General features: G+C 55.6%; 1 protein-coding gene across 4 annotated transcripts; it reads left to right on the forward strand.

Annotated features, from left to right (window-relative positions):
* Positions 1 to 101: 101 nt before the first annotated feature.
* On the forward strand, positions 102 to 18075 carry CNDP2 (carnosine dipeptidase 2). Of its 4 annotated transcripts, none has more exons than XM_060029225.1 (12): positions 102 to 120; positions 3642 to 3731; positions 4828 to 4971; positions 8331 to 8493; positions 10618 to 10706; positions 12193 to 12393; positions 12625 to 12709; positions 13464 to 13624; positions 15434 to 15598; positions 16549 to 16690; positions 16903 to 17050; positions 17443 to 18075. In XM_060029225.1, the coding sequence occupies exons 2-12, from the start codon at positions 3672 to 3674 to the stop codon at positions 17510 to 17512; spliced, it is 1428 nt and encodes a 475-aa protein (XP_059885208.1). In that variant the 5' UTR covers positions 102 to 120; positions 3642 to 3671; the 3' UTR covers positions 17513 to 18075. The 4 variants fall into 4 exon arrangements, with proteins under 4 accessions (XP_059885208.1, XP_059885206.1, XP_059885207.1 ...); XM_060029223.1 differs by lacking the exon at positions 102 to 120 and adding an exon at positions 597 to 645; XM_060029224.1 differs by lacking the exon at positions 102 to 120 and adding an exon at positions 1897 to 1924.
* The last annotated feature ends 895 nt before the right edge of the window (positions 18076 to 18970 follow it).

Raw genomic sequence — 18970 nt, forward strand, 5'->3', positions numbered from 1 at the left:
AAGTAAATGGTGGGTCTACTTTCTTCATTAATTCCTAGGATTATTGGAAGACGAAATACTAAAATATTTCCCCCTCTCAGCAATGGTACTGGTGAAGGCTTGGCGAGCGAAGTGCCAAAGGTATGTGAAATTGCAACGCGCGCCCCTCAGGAGCCTGCGGGGACGGGAGCTTTCGGCGGGAGGGTTCGGGGTGTGTGTGGGCGCCCCCACTTCGGACCACCTTGCACTAAAGACCTCTTCTCGGACCTCACTGTGAAAGCACTAGGCGATGGACGGAAGGATGTCGCCGCCCAGGCAGGTGCTTCGGACCCCGCCTCCCTGGGTCTCAGTCCGCGCGCCCCCGCGCGCCCCCGCGCGCCCCCGCGCGCCCCCGCGCGCCCCCGCGCGCCCCCGCGCGCCCCCGCGCGCCCCCGCCCCCGTACCTCTCAGTGGAGGGGCGGGGCGACCGTGGGGGCGGGGCGGCGCCGTCTCCAGAAAGGCCCGCGATTGGTGGACGGCACGGCGGCGGGGGCGGGGCGACGCCAGCTCTCCGGACAAGGGCGGGGATTGGTGGGCAGGGATTGGTGGGCGGGGCGGGCCCGCGCCGGGGGCGTGACCGGGGCACGTGGTACGGAAGCGGCGAGGCGGCAGCGGCGGGCTTGTGAGGTGGTGTTATGGACCGCTAGGCGGGGAGGCTCCTGAGGGCGGCGGCTGCGGGGCGGAGGCCGGGAGCGTGGGGCCCCGGGCCGCCTCCGGGGGAGCAGGGGAGGCTGGGCGCGGCTGTGGGGCCGAGGACACAGGCCCGCTCCGCGTGTGGCCGGCCTGACGGGAGAAGAGGGTGTCGGGTCAAAAGGCCCGCTCGGGGGTCCGGGCTCTGGGGCGACGGGGAGGACGCGCGCGTGCCGGTCTTTCGACCCTCCCTCGGCGAGGACCGCAGAAAACTAAAGCCTGTCTTTTTCAGCAGAGCCCTTGGCGGAAGCCTGAGTTTGGTGTCGCGGGACGGCCAGCGCCCGGGGGGTCAGAGGCCCGGGGTCAGGGGTCTCTAGACCCCGCCCACATTTAAGGCTGGGAGTTTGCAGCTGGCAGCTCTCAGGCAGCCTCCGTTTTCTCACCTGTCAAGTGGAGTGATGCCTGGTCCCGGTTCGGCCTGCACCGAGCCCTTGAGACCCTGGGCCTCGCGGGCAGGGCCTGCGAGCCGCCTGCGCCGCCGACACGGGATCCTAGTGCTGGCTCAGGGATCTGGTGCAGGTTTTATTCATGCCTTTGTCGTCCCTGGAGTTTGCAGGGAGAGGTGGCGAGAAGTAATTCTGTAGAACTGTACGTTTGGATTGAAGGTCTAGATTGGGCAAACCAGACGTCTCCACAGCTGTTTCAGTGGTTTTACACAGATTTGAAGCCATGATTCAGGCGTTTGTTTAGGGTACCATGTGCCTTGAATCAGGGCGGGACAGGATGGGGGCACTCAGAACTGGGAGAATCATTCATAGGCATTGCTGGGTGGTTCCAGGTGCTACCGTATCACTTCTTCCTCTCACACTAGTTTCACTGTTGAAGTTATGTTACTCGCCAGAACCTTAGATTCCAAGAGGAGAGTGAGGCTGGCATTTCTTTCGAGAGGGTAAATGTTTGCTTTTGCTCACTCCAGCTCAGTGCTTTCACCCTAATAAATGGAGTTCACCAGGGCATATAAAAGAAGTGGTGGTGGGCTTCCCTGGTGACGCAGTGGTTGAGAGTCCGCCTGCCGATGCAGGGGACACGGGTTCGTGCCCCGGTCCGGGAAGATCCCACGTGCCGCGGAGCGGCTGGGCCCGTGAGCCATGGCTGCTGAGCCTGCGCGTCCGGAGCCTGTGCTCCGCAACGGGAGAGGCCACAGCAGTGAGAGGCACGTGTACAGCAAAAAAAAAAAAAAAAAAGAAGTGGTGGTGAAACGGGAATAACCAGAACTGTGAGTGGGAAGGAGAAATGGACCTGGCCTGACCTCTCTTACTGGGTTAGCAGTTCAGAGGAGCAGGTGCTTTTTCTCCAGCCTTGGTGAGGTGGCCTGCAGAGCTGAACAGTTGGTCTCGGTCTCTGTTTACTCTCCTTTGATAAAAGGTGCAGCTTAGATAGTTGAATCTTTGACTTTTGCTGGAAGGCCATTGGTTAATTGGGCCTCAAAGAACATAATATTAATGAGAATATATCACAGTGAGTGTGGGATTTGTGGCATTTAATGACCAGAAACTCAAATGAAAAGTACCTGATGTAGCATATTGTCCTGCTAAATAGGGTTTCTTTTGTGATTGAAAACTTTGACTTGTATGCTGTGCCTCTGCATTCAGGGTTCCCTGTCTTTGAGGTAAGAGCCTCAGCTGAAACCCTCTGAGTTGGCTGGAAGGTTTGTATGCTCTTTTATGGGTGTGGGAAGAGGATTGACCTTACTGAACTCACACTGCACTTCCTCGATCTGTTGCCAGGCTTCATGTCTCAGTGGATAAAGTCTCTCCTGTCTTTAGAAGTCACTTCAGAATCCTATACCAAGAAAAAGATGCTCTTTAACTCCAGTGTATCCACACGCAGGCGCTTTTCTGGCGTCCTGCTCCGTAACTACAGAGATGTAGTAGGGTCTTGTGACTCTGCAGCTGCAGTTCTGAAATACTTCCTGTCACTGCGGTGCTGAGTTTGCTCCCTGTCCCTGAGCACTTTCTTCCTGTCACTGCTGAGGTTTGAGTCTTGCCACGTGATGGAACCTGAGTTGTCAGTTGGAGGAAGGGGGGAGAACCAATTTTGAAGGCGCCCATTCCAGGATTTTCTGTGCTTCATATTGATTCCAGGTTTTAAAGATGAGTCAGGACTTCCCTGGCGGTCCAGTGGTTGGGACTCCGAGCTTCCACTGCAGTGGGCACGGGTTCAGTCCCTAGTTGAGGAACTATCAATAGGATCCTGCATGCCTCGAGACACGGCCAAACAAACGAAACAGATGATGGGTCACATGATTTCTTTTCCCCTGTATTTGTAAGGTGGAGCAGGATGTGTTGGGTCGCACAGAGCAGAAACTGGATGTTAGAAAATGCACCTGGGAGGCTGGAAGTTTCTTTAATCTTAATCGGGCCCTAGTGGAGTTTCGTACGTTGTCTTGGCTGTTTCTGGGCCCAGGTTGTCAGTTTCCTTAAACTGAATTACGATCCTCTCCTCGGGCTTTGTTTGCTGTGTTGTTGGTTTGTGGCAGAGAGACAAGATGTGACATTTTTGCTGGGAGCCTTGGAGTGATTATTTCCTCTGTGGTAATAGTAAGGGGAAGTTGTGGACTTTAAGAGAGTAAAATTAAATTTTAAGAAACGTTTTAAAATGCCGGTATGTCAGTGCTCCTGGGGAGTACCTGCTTTTAATTTATATCAGATTGTCTTCAACTGAGGCCCTTCCTTCGATTACCTTCCATTTGGACACACAGTTCTGTGTACCTTTTCCTTCTGAAAAAAGAATGGAGATCAGCCTGAGCCTCTGACTGCTTTCCAGAACCACTGTATCTGCCGAGGTCACTTGCTGGAGTCCTCGTGACAACTGCATCCAGTGCTGGTCGGGGGGTGGAGTACAGTTTATGATCCTGCACAAGTGCCTCCAGGCCTGTTGATCAATTGGACCCTGTCTCGAGGCAGCACTGACAGATTCTTCTTCCTTCCAAGAATCTCCAAGGTCTGCGGTCTGGTTGAAAGATGTCGGCCCTCACTGCCCTGTTTAAGTACGTTGATGAGAATCAGGATCGCTACATTAAGGTAAGGGAATGTTTATTCTAGTGAGCATTCAAGTTCAGTTTAATTCCATGGCACCCAGAGAAACTTTCAAGAAGCTAACATGAATTATGCTGTTCTAATCAAGTGTTAAAAATACTGTCTAGATGGAGAAAGACCAACGCTAGTGTGATCTCACATGTGGAATCTGAAAAAGTTGCGCTCAGAGAAGTGGAGAGTCGAACGGTGGTTGTCGGGGGGTGGGGAACTGGGGAGGTGTTGGCCAAAGGGTACAAACCTCAGTTACAAGATGGGTAAGTTCTGGGGATCCAGTGTACTGCATGGTGGTTATAGTCAGCAATACTGTATCGTGTACTTGAGTAGATCTTAAGTGTTCTCACCACAAAAAAAAGTAACTAAAAAAAAAAATAAAAAGTAACTGAAAAATGTGTATTGTCTAGAGGTCTTTTCCTCTGCTTTCTCATTACAGTATATAAGTTGGCTTTTGACAGAAATTCTTAATACATGTTTCTAGAAATGGCAAAGCTAATTGAAGATTTTTGTTTATTCTTGTGATAGATATAAAGCACTATTTTACATTTAGCATGTTTTAAATGATTTGGTAATGTTATGCATTAATCTGTTTCTTGATGTTAACTTAAAGAATCATACGTTAAAATCGCCCTTGGTAGACATATTTCAGGTGAAATCTTTAGAGTTGACATTCCAAAACTTATATTTTAGAGAACTTGGCCATCGTCAGGATGATAAATAAGCCAACTTGGACTCTGAAAATATTGGGTATTTTCTGTATCTTTCAGTTGTAATTTTGTCAGATGGAGATATAAACGTGTTTGTGGAACTTTGTACATGTTACACTCACGTCACTCCTAATGGTTAACGATTTTCATGTCATGCTGTATAGCTCTTGGTGTAGGGTCAGTACAGACAGTCCCTTTACATCTTAAGCAAAAAGCGGATGCCATGGAGCTCTTCGTCTGTGTCTGGGCAGCATGTTCCAAATGGAGTGGCCGCAGGTAGCAAGTGACCTCTGTGGGCCTGACAGTGGCACACTTGTGAGTACTTTCCTTCCTCAAGGAGCACCTTTTCAGAATCCCATCTGCTTATTATCCACAAACAGAAACTTGCGGAATGGGTGGCCATCCAGAGCGTGTCTGCGTGGCCGGAGAAGAGAGGTGAGATCAGGAGGATGATGGAGGTCGCCGCTGCCGACATCAAGAAGCTGGGGGGCTCCGTGGAGCTGGTGGACATTGGAAACCAGAAGGTAGGCGGCCAGCAATCTCCGCGCTGCAGAGCCACAGCGAGCAGGTTTACTGAGGAGTTGATAGGACTAGGCTAGTTCTTACATGTCTTTGCTTCAGATAACCTGCTGGTCTTTCAAACAAACAAAGAAGGCCTGATTTGGATGCTAAACTGTGATTTCTTGAGCTGGATTAGAGAGAGATTTGTGATACTCATCACTGTTCTCCAGGGAGGAGAACTGTTGAGTGTTATCTAAGCAGAAGTTAACATAATGGCCATTCTGAGAGGTCAGTCAGCCTTCAGACCAGGAAGTTGCTCTTTGCCAATCAGATGCAAAACTAATGGAGACTCCCACTCACACCCACTGTGTCCCCAGTTGGTAGAAACAGCACTTTTCATGACTTGGTTCCTGGAAAAGGGCTACTTTATGTGGCACTTGGGGCTCAGTTGCATTTTAATGCAGGATTCTGACAGATTCTAACTTGAATGAACAGTCTCATTTTATGGTACATTATTCCACTATTTTCCTTTCAGATGATTTCAGTCCCGTGTTAATTACATGTTTCATGGCATGCATTTTCAAAGTTCGCAACGCTCTTTTGTGTTGCAGTGATAACTGGGTTTGGTTTATCTTGGTTCTCTTGCCTGATGATTTATGTGTCCGTTGAAACCATATCCTAGGATTTCAGATATGGACACTCAGCTCTTTTCATAAATGGAAGGACCCAGAGGCCCAGGTGGGCTCTGTCGCCCTGGGAACCAATAAAAGGCCCATGGCAAAGGAGGTTAAAATCTGGGCCTTCCGCTTCCCAGTCCAGTGTTGTTTGTGTGAGATTTCTTCTGACCACAGACTTAATAGTTAACTGAAGATTACGTAAGACACCTTAGAGCTTCATGGCACTTTGCCCACTCATGAGAGGCTAAACCAGGTTTCTTTGAGTTAGTTTCTGTTAGGAGCATACTTGACTTGCTTCCTCTTCCTTTTTTCCTAATACATTAAAAAAAATCTAGGTGGCAAATAATTTTTAAGAGTTGTTTTGTTAAAATGTATGGATCTATTCTGTTTAACACGGATGTAACAGTGCGGTTCTTCAGAAAGGACCTTCCATGAGAGACTAAATGACTGCCACACTATTGGAGTTCCATGATGCCTACTTTTATCAGGGAAGGAGCTGGCGGCTTTCATCACTGTTAGAGAAGCTCTGCCACGTCCTCGTGGGGCGCAGCCATAGCGCATGTGGTCCCCTCTGCCCGTCAGTTCATCTGGCATCGGTGTTGCCCTTTTCTGGAGGTGGTGGTGACTTGGGGCAGGTGTGGGGTGGCTGTCAGCACTTGTACGCGCAGAAGCTGGGGTACCTTCAGGCTCACGGAGAAGAGATGATGTTGGGAGCCCGGTCCCTGTTGGGCAAGGCTCAGGGGCCGGTGTGATGGTGGGAGGGCTGATTTGGGGCTCTTGGGAGCAGGAGCCGTCACGTCCGGCCTGCCTGCAGCCCAGCGCTGCCCCGGGCGGTGGCGGGCCCCGTCCCTGAGGGCCCAAGCGCCAGACAGAGGAGCTCAGCAAATGGGACAGTCATGGCTCGTGAGCAGAGCAGTGACGGAAGAGCCCCCGGCGCCGGTGCAGTGGGTCAGGGGTCGGGAGCTGGACTCGTGTGGTGGCTGTTAGAATGGGTGGAAAGGAGGGAGACACGAGGACCCCGTGTCACAGACTTGTGCCCAGACAGGTGCTGGGAGAGGACAGCACGTTCTCCCTGTAAACACATCACTGTGTCCCTCGCCCAGGCCTTGTCCTGTGACATCTGAGTAAGTGGGGAAGCCCAGAGGGAGATTTGCAATTTGCGGCATGAATATCTATGGGCCCAAGTGGCTTCTTAGAAAATGCTGAAGTGTTTCGGAGGAGCTGCCTGGAGCAGAGATTTATTTAGAGAAAGCCTGTTGTTTAAAAATCACTTTCCTATGAGGCGAGCTAAGGGCCAGCTGGGACCGCAGCGCTCCGTGTCTTGTGTGACCAGGTCAGGGCATTTGGTTTCGAGCATGGTTCTTTGCCCTGGCAGCTACAGGCCGTCCTCGCGAGGACACAGCCCCAGGGCAGCTTGCGTGCGTGCGTGGCGAGGTGGAGTCCAGGATTGCGCATGGGCAGCTGCAGGGTCAGCAGCAGTTACTTAAGTTGGCATTTATGAGTCGAGTGTACTGGAAAGACAGATCCTGTATCCTGAGAGCACTCGGCGGCCTGGAACGTTCCCTGATGCGTGCGCGGACACGTAGAGGTGCTTACTGCCCCTGGGAGTTTGGAGAAGGACACTTATACCGGCCCATCACCAGCTTTGTACTGATTTGCTTGTCGGTTTTAGCTGCTGCTCATTTTACCTCTTAATTGTAAGTCGTTACCGTAGTTTCATTACCAGTTAGGTTTGTGTGTTCTGTTTAGTTACGTATGTTTTCAGAGCGTTTTCTAATAACTAGCCTGACACCCAGGTGTGTGATGGCTCCTCTGTGACTCATCCTCGCTCTTGCAGTTGAAACTCAGGACGTGCTCCTTTCACCCTCCCTGCCGTTGGGGCACTTCGTAAGGACCTCGGGTTGTCCTCTTGGACTGCAGGAAGGGTGGGGAGGATGGGGTGCCGGATATTTTCCAGGGCCTTTAGTGGGCCGTGGTTTACCAGGAAAGGTGCAGACGCCCAGCTGATGTGAATGTTGGAAGGGACTGGAGTTTGATGTGGGGCTTGGCGCTGACTTGCCTTCGTACACCTGCATCTCTACCCTAGATGAGGAGGGAATCCTGTGATTAATATCTGTACCCCGTTCCTAGGGGACTGGGAGGCTGCGGCCTTTGGGAGAAGGCTCAGAAGGAGTCCCAGCTACTGCGGCTTGATGCAGTGTGGCCTCCTGCAAATTGCAGTTCCTCATACCCTGGTCTATGGCCCTTTCTGTGCGTGATTGTAATTTACATAAAAAACTTCAAAGTGTATCTTCTGCTTTAAGATTACAGTAGTTTTTATACATTATTTTAGAAAATAATGAACTAAGCTGCATCCCAAACTCAGCCTTTGTAATATGTTTTGTTACATAAAAGTTTTTTTTGAAAATCAACCTTAAAAATTGACCAAGCCACCTGCAGTTGGTAAACGTAATTCACTCTCTGTGCTCTGATGAGATGGGGCGCGTTTGGGGTGGTGTGGCCGTAGTCCAGTCTCTGTGCTCCGGATTATGGGAAAGTGTATTCTTGTTAATTAATGACTCGGTTGAACAGTATGGTCTTGAGCTCTGCAATAGAAGTGGTTGATGAGAACACATAAGATTGTCCAGGGCACGTTGATACATCTGCTGTCAACACCACCCTCTTCACACAAAGCCTGTCCTCCACGGCCTCCTCTCCTCCCCCAGCTCCCTGATGGCTCGGAGATACCACTTCCGCCCATCTTACTCGGCACACTGGGCTCCGACCCGCAGAAGAAAACGGTGTGCGTTTATGGACATCTGGATGTGCAGCCGGCAGCCCTGGAGGACGGCTGGGACAGCGAGCCCTTCACCTTGGTGGAGCGAGACGGTAGGGACGCTTCCCCGAGGAAGAGGACTTGTGGCATTTGCTTAGGACGTACACCCGTGGCCTCTGGGTTGTCTTTCCAGAGCTGGCTGTTTGTACACGATCTAGAAATTGGGTTCTGGAAGCCTCATGCGTGTGCATCCATCCTTGAAACCTCCAGAAGCCTTCCTTTCTTTGTGGAACCAGGTCTCTGGGGCCTTGGGCCTGCTGGGCTTCCCTCTCCTGCTGCTGACACTTTCCCAGGAAGCCCGATCTGAATTGAGGCGGTGCAGCCTCCCAAAACCTGGGATCCAAACCTGATCCGATTCGTAGCTGCTTCCGTGGCACATTTTAGCAGCTCCGTCAGGGTTTAGGGAAGCGTCGGCCTTTCCCCAATGCCTGCTGCCCTGGTGAGGATGGCAGTGATGGCTCAGCGACGCCATCGAGGGCTCCTGGGCTGGGCCCCGTGGGCACCTCGCGCACCTCTTCACGGCCCCCCGCACTGGCCCCTCTTCTCGCTGCCCCCCAACCTGCCCCGGGTAAAGGCTCCTCCTGCCTTCGTAACTGAACCTTCACGTTTCCGCACTGGATGCAGCCTTTCGCCACATGGAGCAGCCCCTTCGTTTGTGCCTCATCCCCTTGGGCCGAGTCCAGACCGTCTTTAAAAAGAAAAAAAGCCTTTCTTGCGGGACACGCTGAGTTTCTGTTGGAGCTTCCCCAGCTCAGGGACAGTCACGTCATTGCTGTGCACAGCGGTCCTCAGGGTGCGCTTGCTAACGTGTCCTCAGTCCAGGGCCTGGGCCCCCGCCCTTCCTCTCGTCCCCTCTCCTCTCTCCCAGCGGCGCCCCTCCTCCCCTCCCCTCTGCACCAGGACCCCCCCCCCCCCACGGAGGTCATCCTCGTCCCGCCCCTTCTCTTCCCCTTGCAAGGCCCTCCCCTGGCCTGTGGAGGCGGGTCCTGCACCACCTCCTGCCCTGCCCCACAGCGGTGCCTCTTGGGGGACCCAGTGGGCCCCATCTTCTCTCCCCTCATTGCGCTTCCTCCTGTGCCAGCCCTGGTCTCCTACTGCTCAGCCCCTCCCTGACAGCCCACCCCTAGACAGACGTACAGACACGCAGGATGGAAGAACCTGGAGCGCCCCGTAGCCCGGAGAAGCTGCCCCCACACGGCTGCTGGCGTGCCGGGCCGGGGGTGGGCGCTCTCGGCCTCTGTCCGCCTCGGCCCGCACAGCCCTGCTCCCTGGGGTCGCTTGGTCAGTGTTTGCCACAGGGATGAGGATGCGTCTTAGAAGAGCTCTTTAGCTTTTGTGAAAAGCAGATTTAGTTTAAAAAAGAAATCCCCAAGGCAGTGATGGCTTTAAGCCCCACACGCCCGCTTTGGGGCAGGTCAGGTTGACCTGCCGAACGTTGAAAACAGGCTAAGGGTGAGGAGAACAGAGGACCGACCGACCGGGACAGACTGAGGCCGGGAGGGGCCCCCTGAGCACGCGGCGCCCGGGGTTCTGGCCTCCCTCGGGCCTTACGCTGTGTCTGGTCTGGGAGGGGGGTCTGGGCTTGTTTCCCTCGTGTCCTTCAAGGTGGCCAACGCCTAGCCCAGACACCTGCCTTTGTACGGGGGTCCCAGAGGTGGCTGTGCAGAGGGGAGGTGACTGGTTACACTGGGGAGGGGCAACATCCTGTCCTTTAGTGATAACCTAGAGAGGTACGTGACGAACGTCAGTTCTGTTCTTCATCAAACTGGGCTGTGGTGTGGGTGAGACTGTGGTTCTCCTTGGTCGGTGCACCTGCATCCAGCCAGGTTTCCCTCACCCGCTGCTGCCGGCTGGCTGTGGACTGGATTTTAACACCCTAGCCAAGTGGCAGTGGTCCCGCGGAGCTGGGTTTGCAGCTCGTGCCCTGAGGCGGCGGGGACCTTGGCTGCACTCCCGCGCTGCTCTTAGATCGGGCGAGTTCTCTGGAAGATCCTAACAGTCGTGTTGGGTGGAGACTCGGGGCTTCTGATAGAATGGAAACGGGGCTTCTGACGCGAGGAAGAGGCTTAGGACGGCTGCGTGGGGTCGCGCTGGAATGTCGTCAGATATTCACTGAGAGGTGCTCCTTTCTGTGCGCTGCGACCATCACCTGATGAACTTGCTGGTTGCTGTTCCAGGCAAACTGTACGGGAGAGGAGCCACCGATGATAAGGGGCCAGTGGCCGGCTGGATGAACGCCCTGGAAGCCTTCCAGAAAACGTGTCAGGTACGCTGCCCACATCTAGCGCCCGATTCACCTGCTCCACCTGGGGATGCAGAGTGGGACTTTCTGTTCCCAGAACAGCCCGTAAAGATCAAAGAGCACGGGCCAGGAGACAGCAGGCTTCCCCCGCCAAGCTGTATCAGCACAGCTGGGTCATCTTCCAGTTTATAGGTTGTTTTCTAGTTTGAGGAAACATTGAAGGTGCATTGGTTTTACAGTTGTCCCAAGGTCACCCTGTTGGTGACTCAGCAGGGACCCAGGCAGGTGAGAGTTCTGGGCTCTGACCGCGCCTGGGAAGTGGGTGCTTGCCAGGGCGTGACCCAGGCCCTGTGGAGCCGACAAACCCTTACTTTCTCTGTGTGGTTTTCATCCTCCTAAAAGTAAATTTGATTTTTAAAAATATATTTCCTTAGGTGAAACATCTGCTCCTTGTTGAAAGTTTGTAAAATACAGAAAAGTAGAGAGAAAAAAGAGGTGCCTAGAATCCAGGCCTCAGAGACTTAACATTTTGTTACTGACCAATCTTCTCGAGAATTCTTTTTAATCTAATTGTGACCATAACGTATAGGCAGTTTCTGCATCTTGCTTTTATCTTGTGTTGCGATAAGAATGATGAGACAAGCGTTTTTGTCAGGACGTGCGGTGGTAGATCTGAAAAGGGTTCGAGGGAGCTGGGCTCGGGCTGGGAAGGCCCCTCTCCTCCAGGGCCCCTGGGATCAGCGCGTGGCCAAGCAGAGGGGTGGCCGTGTGCAGGGCAGAGCTGCCCAGCGCACCTCCCCTCACCCCTGTTCCACTGGAGTGGCAGGGGGGCGGTGCACCATGTGGTGAGCAGCACTGTCTGGGGGCAGCTCTGAGCTAGGACCCCGCAGACCTGAGTCCATACAGGCCCAGCCTTCCGTGGCCTTTGGCATCGCCTCGCTCAAGTGTGGCTTCACGTTCTCTCCTGTGGAAGGGCCACGTGCCTCACAGCACAGCCTTGGGGAGACCTGGAAGGCCACCGAGCAGGAGCCAGGTGGCATCTTAGGGTCACTGTCAGCTCTGGAGGAAAAGGGCCTGCAGTGCGTGGAGCGCCTTCTGAACTGGGGGAAGCGCTCTCTCGCTCTTGCGTGCGCTGCTGGTGGCCACGCAGATGAGGCTCTGGCTGTCTGTGTCGTGGCCTTTGTTTTAGAGGGAGCGGCTCAGCTTTGCTGGAGACGCAGATTCGCGCTGGGTGAGCGCAGAGACCCCAACGAGTGGCACATGTGGTCGGGCTGGGAGCTCCTTGGAAGGAGTCCTTCTAAGGGTGACCGGCCGAAGCCACGCTTGTCCCCTGGTGGCCCAGTGCCTGGGTACTGAGGGTCTGTGTGGGCCACACACAGCCTGCCCAGTGGTGGGTCTGGAGGAAGTCGGTTATTTGAAATTCGTGACTTCACAACATTGGGTGGCTTCCTGGCTGTTGCTTCTAAGTCCGTGCGTGCTGAGTACCTTCCTTCACCGGTCTCCTGCCCAGGAAGTCCCCGTCAACGTCCGCTTCTGTCTGGAGGGCATGGAGGAGTCTGGCTCCGAAGGCCTGGACGCGCTGATCTTTGCCCAGAAGGACGCGTTCTTTAAGGATGTGGACTACGTCTGCATCTCCGACAACTACTGGCTGGGGAAGAACAAGCCCTGCATCACCTACGGGCTCCGGGGCATCTGCTACTTCTTCATCGAGGTCTGTGCCGAGTCGTGCAGGGAGCAGCTGGGAGGGCTCTGGGTGCCCACGCTTTCTCCTGTGGTTGGCGTTTCCAGAGTTCTGGCATTTAGGAAGCACCTTGCTTTGCTTGTTGAGGGAGCAGATTTTGATTTCGAAAATGGTCGTGTGAATGTTCTTTGCTCACTTTACTGTCGCGTGGTAAGAACGGGCTCCCATGAGCAGCCAAGCAGGGTGGCCGTGTGTCCGCAGGTGGAATGCAGCAACAGGGACCTGCACTCCGGCGTGTACGGCGGCTCGGTGCACGAGGCCATGACTGACCTCATCATGCTGATGGGTGAGCGTGGGCTCCGTCACCGCGTGGCAGTTGGGCAGGAGGTTGGTGCGGGCACTGCTTCCAGGCTGCTTCATGCCTTCTGTCCCTCCCTCCCCACGCCCCGACTGACTGTTCCCTTTAAAAGACCCCCATGCTTCATTTCTGCCTCCCCTCTCCCCCACGTCGTCTCCGTGGCCCGACTTGGGCACCCCGCCTGCCCTGTCACCTGGCATCACGGCCGTCCTTCCTCTGGACGCCATTGTGTCTTACGTCCCTGGAGGGCGTCTGCTCGGTCTAGTTGACACTGTGACTGGCCGCAGCGGTCTCCTGTGCACTCAGCCCTTTTGAGAGCGAGGCCACGGCTGCCTTGCCCGGTGTCCCCCTGGTGCACGGCCTCGGCCCGCCGTGTGCTCAGTCCTGTTTCCTTCCCTGGCGGGCGGCGGCTGCCCTGCATGGAGTCGACTTTTCTGGGACTGGAGTCTACCCTGCCCTACTCGGTTTTCTGTCCTCAGCGTGGGAGCAGGTAGTTTCTCGTGGGACGTGCCTTAAACAGGACATGATGGACAGAGGAGTGGTTTTCAGGGCGGGCCTGTGGGAGCTCGTTTGCTCCGTGTGTATCCTGCTCCGCGACCATGGACGGCTCACCTACCTTCCGTGTCTCCATCCCTTTATCTTACACGGAAGGTGACCCCGCTCTCCTCCCTGGGTTGTTACGGTAACAAAACGGCTTAAGAAGTGCGTGCACGCCGAGTGCCCATCCTCTCCGCTCCTCCAGGCTCCTTGATGGACCGGAAGGGGAGGATCCTCGTCCCCGGCATCAGTGAGGCAGTGGCCTCCGTGACGGACGAGGAGCTGGAGCTCTACGACAAGATCGACTTCGACCTGGAGGAGTACGCCCGGGATGTGGGGACAGAGACCCTGCTGCATGACTGCAAGGTGCTGCCTGGGCGCCGCGAGGCCTGCCCCCGCCGGGCTGGCAGCGTCCCCGGTCCTGGGGCCCCGGGGAGGAGGCTGAGGGCTGGGCGGACTCGGGCGCATCCCGGGCACGGGAGCAGCCGGATGGTGCAGGCGCCGGAAGGCACCACGCACCAGGCTGGGAGCTGGGAGCTCTTTAACGTGTCAGATGTCGACTGTGGAGAGCTCGGAGCTGGGGCACGTCTGCAGAGAGGCGGGGGCTTTTCCTCATTTGCACGCGCGGGGAAGTCGCTTTACCACCCGGCCCAGAGATGATTTAAGCCGTTCCTGATGGAGCTGGGTGCTGAGGTGGAAACCATTTGCACAAAACGTTTACTTAACTGTCAGGAGAAAATCATGTTGTGATTTTTCTCTTAATTAGCTTAGTTTCTGGTTTCTAAGGTGTGAATGTAAGTTCACGTGGTTAACTAAGCTTTCATTGAGCCGCAGCGGCAGGCCCTGGGCAGGCAGGAGGGGCACAACCGGGCTTGGCCCTTGAGTGTCACCTCTCCAGGTGACAGACGGGCAGAGAAGCTTAGGGGGTGTGCGGAGGCCACGGTGGTCTGGCCTGGTGCCTGGGGGCAGGGGGGAGGCCTCCTTAGACAGGAGTGCCACGGGGCCTGCAGGAGACAGGCGGGGCCGAGCGGCAGAGCGGGCTCAGCTATCCCGCTCGTGGGCGGCCAGTGAGGCCCGGGGTTCGGAGTGAAGGTGCCTGACGGAAGGCCTCTGGTCTGCCAAGGAGCTCGTGCGCTGCCCTGGACGACGGCGGTGTGACTGGTGTTGAGTAGAGGGACGTGCTGATGAGACCTCTCTGGGGACAGACTGTGGGCAGGGGGTGTGGCAGCATAGGGGCTGAGGCACTGGGGCTGGGGGGCCGTGAGGCTGCAGGGGCGCTGGGGGGACGGGGAGGCAGGACTTGGGACCCCTCCGGCTCAGGACACATTGGAGAGGACCGAGCAGAGTAAGGATTTCACAGGCAGAGCCGAGACGGGTCCCTCGCGGACGGTAGTTGGTTAGGTCCTGACGCCGTGACCAAGAGAGACTAGTCCCGGGGTAGGGACGAGTCTGGGGAAGGTTGGGCTATGGACACATTTGTATTTCCTCCTGCCCCGCTGCCTTCCGGTAACGTTTGGCTTTGCGTGAGGTGCCTGCTTAAGGGCCGTGTCTGCTCCTTCCAGCTGTCACTGGGCTCTTTGGTTCACAGACGTGTCCAGAGTTACGTGCTGAGTCGCAGAGGAAGCCCAGGGGTTCGGGCGGCGGCGTGTCCTCTTCTGATAACGTCGCGTGCCACCGCTGGGACGAGAGGGGCTGTGTCAAGTAGACGCTCGCGAGACGGGGGGCTGCCTTGTGCCAGTCCCCACGGCAGAAACTGCCGGGCTTGTCCGTGGGCACTGGCCTAGGACATGGTACACGGCCTGGCTTGCCCTCCTCGGGGAGCTCGCCCCACCCTCGGTGTCCTGTAAGCCCAGGACCTAGGATGGCCAGGGTCATGCCTCCCTCCCCCTCCTGGTGCCCCTGGCTCTGCAACAGCCCTCATATGCGTGGGGCCGGCCAGAACACCGTGGCTCCTGTGTGGTCAGTTCTGTTGACCCGGGCGGTGCGGACTCACTGGGAGGCGCGGAGAGGACACGCTTGCAGCCATCCTGGATGCGCAGGGCCCCCGCTTGGGGGGCTGTTGTAGCGGCTGCTGGGTCGCTCTTGCCTTCCTGACGGTGTGTGGACCACAGGCCGGCCGGGCTCCTCCATGAGCAGGCGGTGCCGTCTCCAACCCACTTTGTCGTTTTTCTGCAGAAAGACATCCTGATGCACAGATGGCGGTACCCGTCCCTCTCCTTCCACGGGATCGAAGGTGCCTTCTCTGGGTCGGGGGCCAAGACCGTGATTCCTCGCAAGGTGGTCGGCAAGTTCTCCATCAGGCTTGTGCCAGACATGACTCCTGAAGTGGTCACCGAGCAGGCACGTGGGGCGCGGGGGCGCAGGGAGGGCGTGCCGTGCGTGCAGCGCCTGCCGCCGGGGCTCTGGGCAGCAGGAGAGTGCGCCTCCGCCCGCGCAGCCCTGTCCTTGGCTCTCGCCAGCTCAGCGATTGCTGGGATAAGCAGTTCAGAGCTAATCAGAGGTAAAGGTTGTATGAAAAGGCATCCTGTGCGATTGGCCTCTGTCACTGCTGAGGCGTGCTAAAATCTCACCTCTGACCTCATCCAGAGGCTCAAGGCAGTTGCTGACTTTGGACTGCATGTGTTCTGGTGGGAGTCCACGGGCCTTTGGTCCCTGGTGAGCGGCAGAGGGGGAAGAGTCCAGAGGGGGAGAATCCAGAGTGGGGCAGCGTCTGGTATCTGAAAGTCAGCCAGGCTTGCGGGGGAGCAGTCCCTCGTCCTCACCTGGGAAGGTTTCATGGAGAGACGGAGTCAGGACCTTCCCTGTTGGGAGGGGAAACTGAGGGCCACTCTCCAAGCCTAGGACTGAGATTTTCTCATCATGAGGTGACCCTGGGTCAGCACCTGGCTCTGTTTTTGCTTTAGATGTAATCATTTTTGTAAAGCAAGTTAAGGGGCGTTTTCTTTAAACTTGATTTAAGTGTTATCATTATATGGGATTTAAATATTAACATCATATGGGGATATCTACGTAAAGGGTGAATTGCTTGAAATTAAAACATTACCTTTTACCTTAAATAACTGAAGTTTGTTTCATGATAAAATCCCTTTTTCTGCTATCGTAGTTATGCAGATCAGTGTTTAGCAGCAGCAAATGAGACTCATTGTAGACCCATAGACTCACTGTAGACCCCTTATAGACCCATTGTAGACGACTGTGGGCTCACCCCCAGAGACTGCTGTGGAGTAGATCCCCAGCACTAGATCAGAGGCCAGGCTTGTAAGACGCTGTCTCTCCTGCCTGTGCTTCAGGTTACGAGCTACTTGACCAAGAAGTTTGCTGAACTGGACAGTCCCAACAAGTTCAAGGTGTACCTGGGCCACGGTGGGAAGCCCTGGGTATCCGACTTCAACCACCCTCATTACTTGGCTGGGAGAAGAGCCCTGAAGACAGGTCAGACGTCCTCTTTGGGGGCTGATAGGCGCTGGTGGATTGTGGGCGTGTGGCTGTGTTGGCTCTGTCTCTGTGCGGGCTGGGCTGTGCCACCTCCAACCTTGAGAGCGGGGCTGCTGGTCTGGACTTGGGGTTGCGGGCCAGTAGATCTGTGGTGGATCCCTGGCCTCGCAGCCCTAAAGCTCAGTGTCTTTTATTCCATTCTCCCTCAGTTTTTGGTGTTGAGCCGGACTTGACCAGGGAAGGCGGCAGTATTCCTGTGACTTTGACATTTCAGGAGGCCACGGGGAAGAATGTCATGCTGTTGCCCGTGGGGTCAGCAGATGATGGAGCCCACTCCCAGAATGAGAAGCTCAACAGGTGAGGGCAGAAAAGAGGGGCCGTCTTGGGGTGACTGGGGTGGGCCAGTCAGGGACTGAGGCAAAGAAAGGCCCTGCTTGGAGGGCAGGGGGAGAGCACAGAGCCCTGGGTGTTAGGACACAAGGTGGAGACTTTGCATCCAGACAGACAGGGAGCAGCTGTGGTCCAGTAAGGCCCTTCACACTAAGTACCAGGTGAGAGCCGCACGTTCCCTTAGACCAGGACCAGGGATGGTCCCTGGTGGGGCAGTCGGACTGGACTTGAGAACCAAGGCAAGCAGCACTCAGGGCCAGCACGCCGGGACGGTGGGACGTCCACTTCCGGGAGGAATGCAGCATGTGTGCCCGGCCCTCGGGACACCAGCCAGCGTGGTGACTGTTCCTCCCTGTCAGGCACAACTACATTGAAGGCACCAAGATGCTGGCTGCGTACCTGTACGAAGTGTCCCAGCTGAAGAACTGAGCACCGCCCTCCTCCCATCACCTCGCACTCTTCCTGTCGCTCAGGAACGTGGAAGCCCGTCTCTCTCCTTTCCCTCTCGTCAGATTCTCCAGGCATCTGGCAGTGGACACAAGACCACATCTCAGGATGGAGTTAACCTATCCCGGCAGCGATCAATGTTCAGTCCTGGGGGCTTGTAAACGACCCTGGGTGACAGCTGAATTCTCAGTGGTGTCTCCAGAAAATAGCCGAGGCCTAAAAGCACAGGTTCTTCTGTAGAAAGTTCTGGTCGATGTCTCCTGGGCTGAAGAGAGGCCTTGGTGCTTCCTGGTCCCACCTCTGCCCCCAGAGCCAGGGTCGCACACACCTGGAGCATTGAGTCGCGGGCACCTGGTGCCTCGAGGGCCATCCTTTCTGTCCGCTGCTGTCTTGGGCACATTCTGTCCTTTTCTCGAGACCTTAACTGTTACTGGTGTTCCACATCTTCTCTTTACTACGATCCCTCAAAACCTAAACCTGCTGGGAGGGTTATCTGATCTCAATCTGAGTTGCTAAATAAAAATAAAAACTGAGCCTCTGGAGGAGCTGCTGCCTGTGTGCCTTTCTCTGCGCAGCCCCGTGCCTGTGCGCGGTGAGGTATGCGGTGCGGGCTGGCGGGGTTGAGGTTCGGGCTCAGAACGCCAGTGCCCGTCTCGCTCGTCCTCTCCTGTCCCCACTCCTGGTGCTGCCGAGCCACAGAAGAGCCTATCAGACTGGTTTAAACAGCAGAGTCCCCCGGCCCAGCTGATGGAGGAGGCCACACTAAACTCCCCCGAAGGAACCGGGCCCTTGTTTATCGTGAAGTCTGTGTTTTGTCTACTTTGCTGACCCTCCTGACTCATAGGCCGGGACTGGCATGGGGGACTGGGGTGCTGTTTGTTGGGCCCTGTCACACCTGACACTTAACGGGATGGAGTGGAAGCCATGCTTTCCGCCCCTGGATCTCTCCTTCACTGCCTGGGTCCTCCTCAGCCGTGGAGTCACCTCCACAGTGTCCTCAGCAGCGTTGTGAGCTGCAGCCTCCTTATCTCCATCCTTACCACTCATGCTGCTAGGCCTTGGGGAGGCTTGTCCAGGAAAACGGTCTGGTACCAGTCACCCTGCGCCCTCCGGGGACTGAGTCCTTGGAGCTACCTGCTCAGGGTCAGTGCACTTTAACTCTAGTTTCAAGTTAGGGGCAGAAGCTTTACTCGGTGCTCGTGAAATGCATTCATCCCACTGTTCCGTGGGAGGAGAGGCATTCCCCAGCTGTGACCCTGAATGGTGTTACTCCATGGCAGGAAGCTGACCGCTAACAAGAATACCCTGCCTGGTCTTATTTAGAAAAAGAGAACTTACTGGGCTGCGTTCTTGACCCAGAAGAGAAGGAGCTGAGAGGAGTCCCGACCTGAAGGAAAGCTGAGCGTCTCCGCGTGCCCAAGGGAAAGTCATAGTTCCTTT

This window comes from Delphinus delphis, chromosome 13 (assembly GCF_949987515.2).
Source record: "Delphinus delphis chromosome 13, mDelDel1.2, whole genome shotgun sequence".
NCBI classification, from domain to species: Eukaryota; Metazoa; Chordata; class Mammalia; order Artiodactyla; family Delphinidae; genus Delphinus; species Delphinus delphis.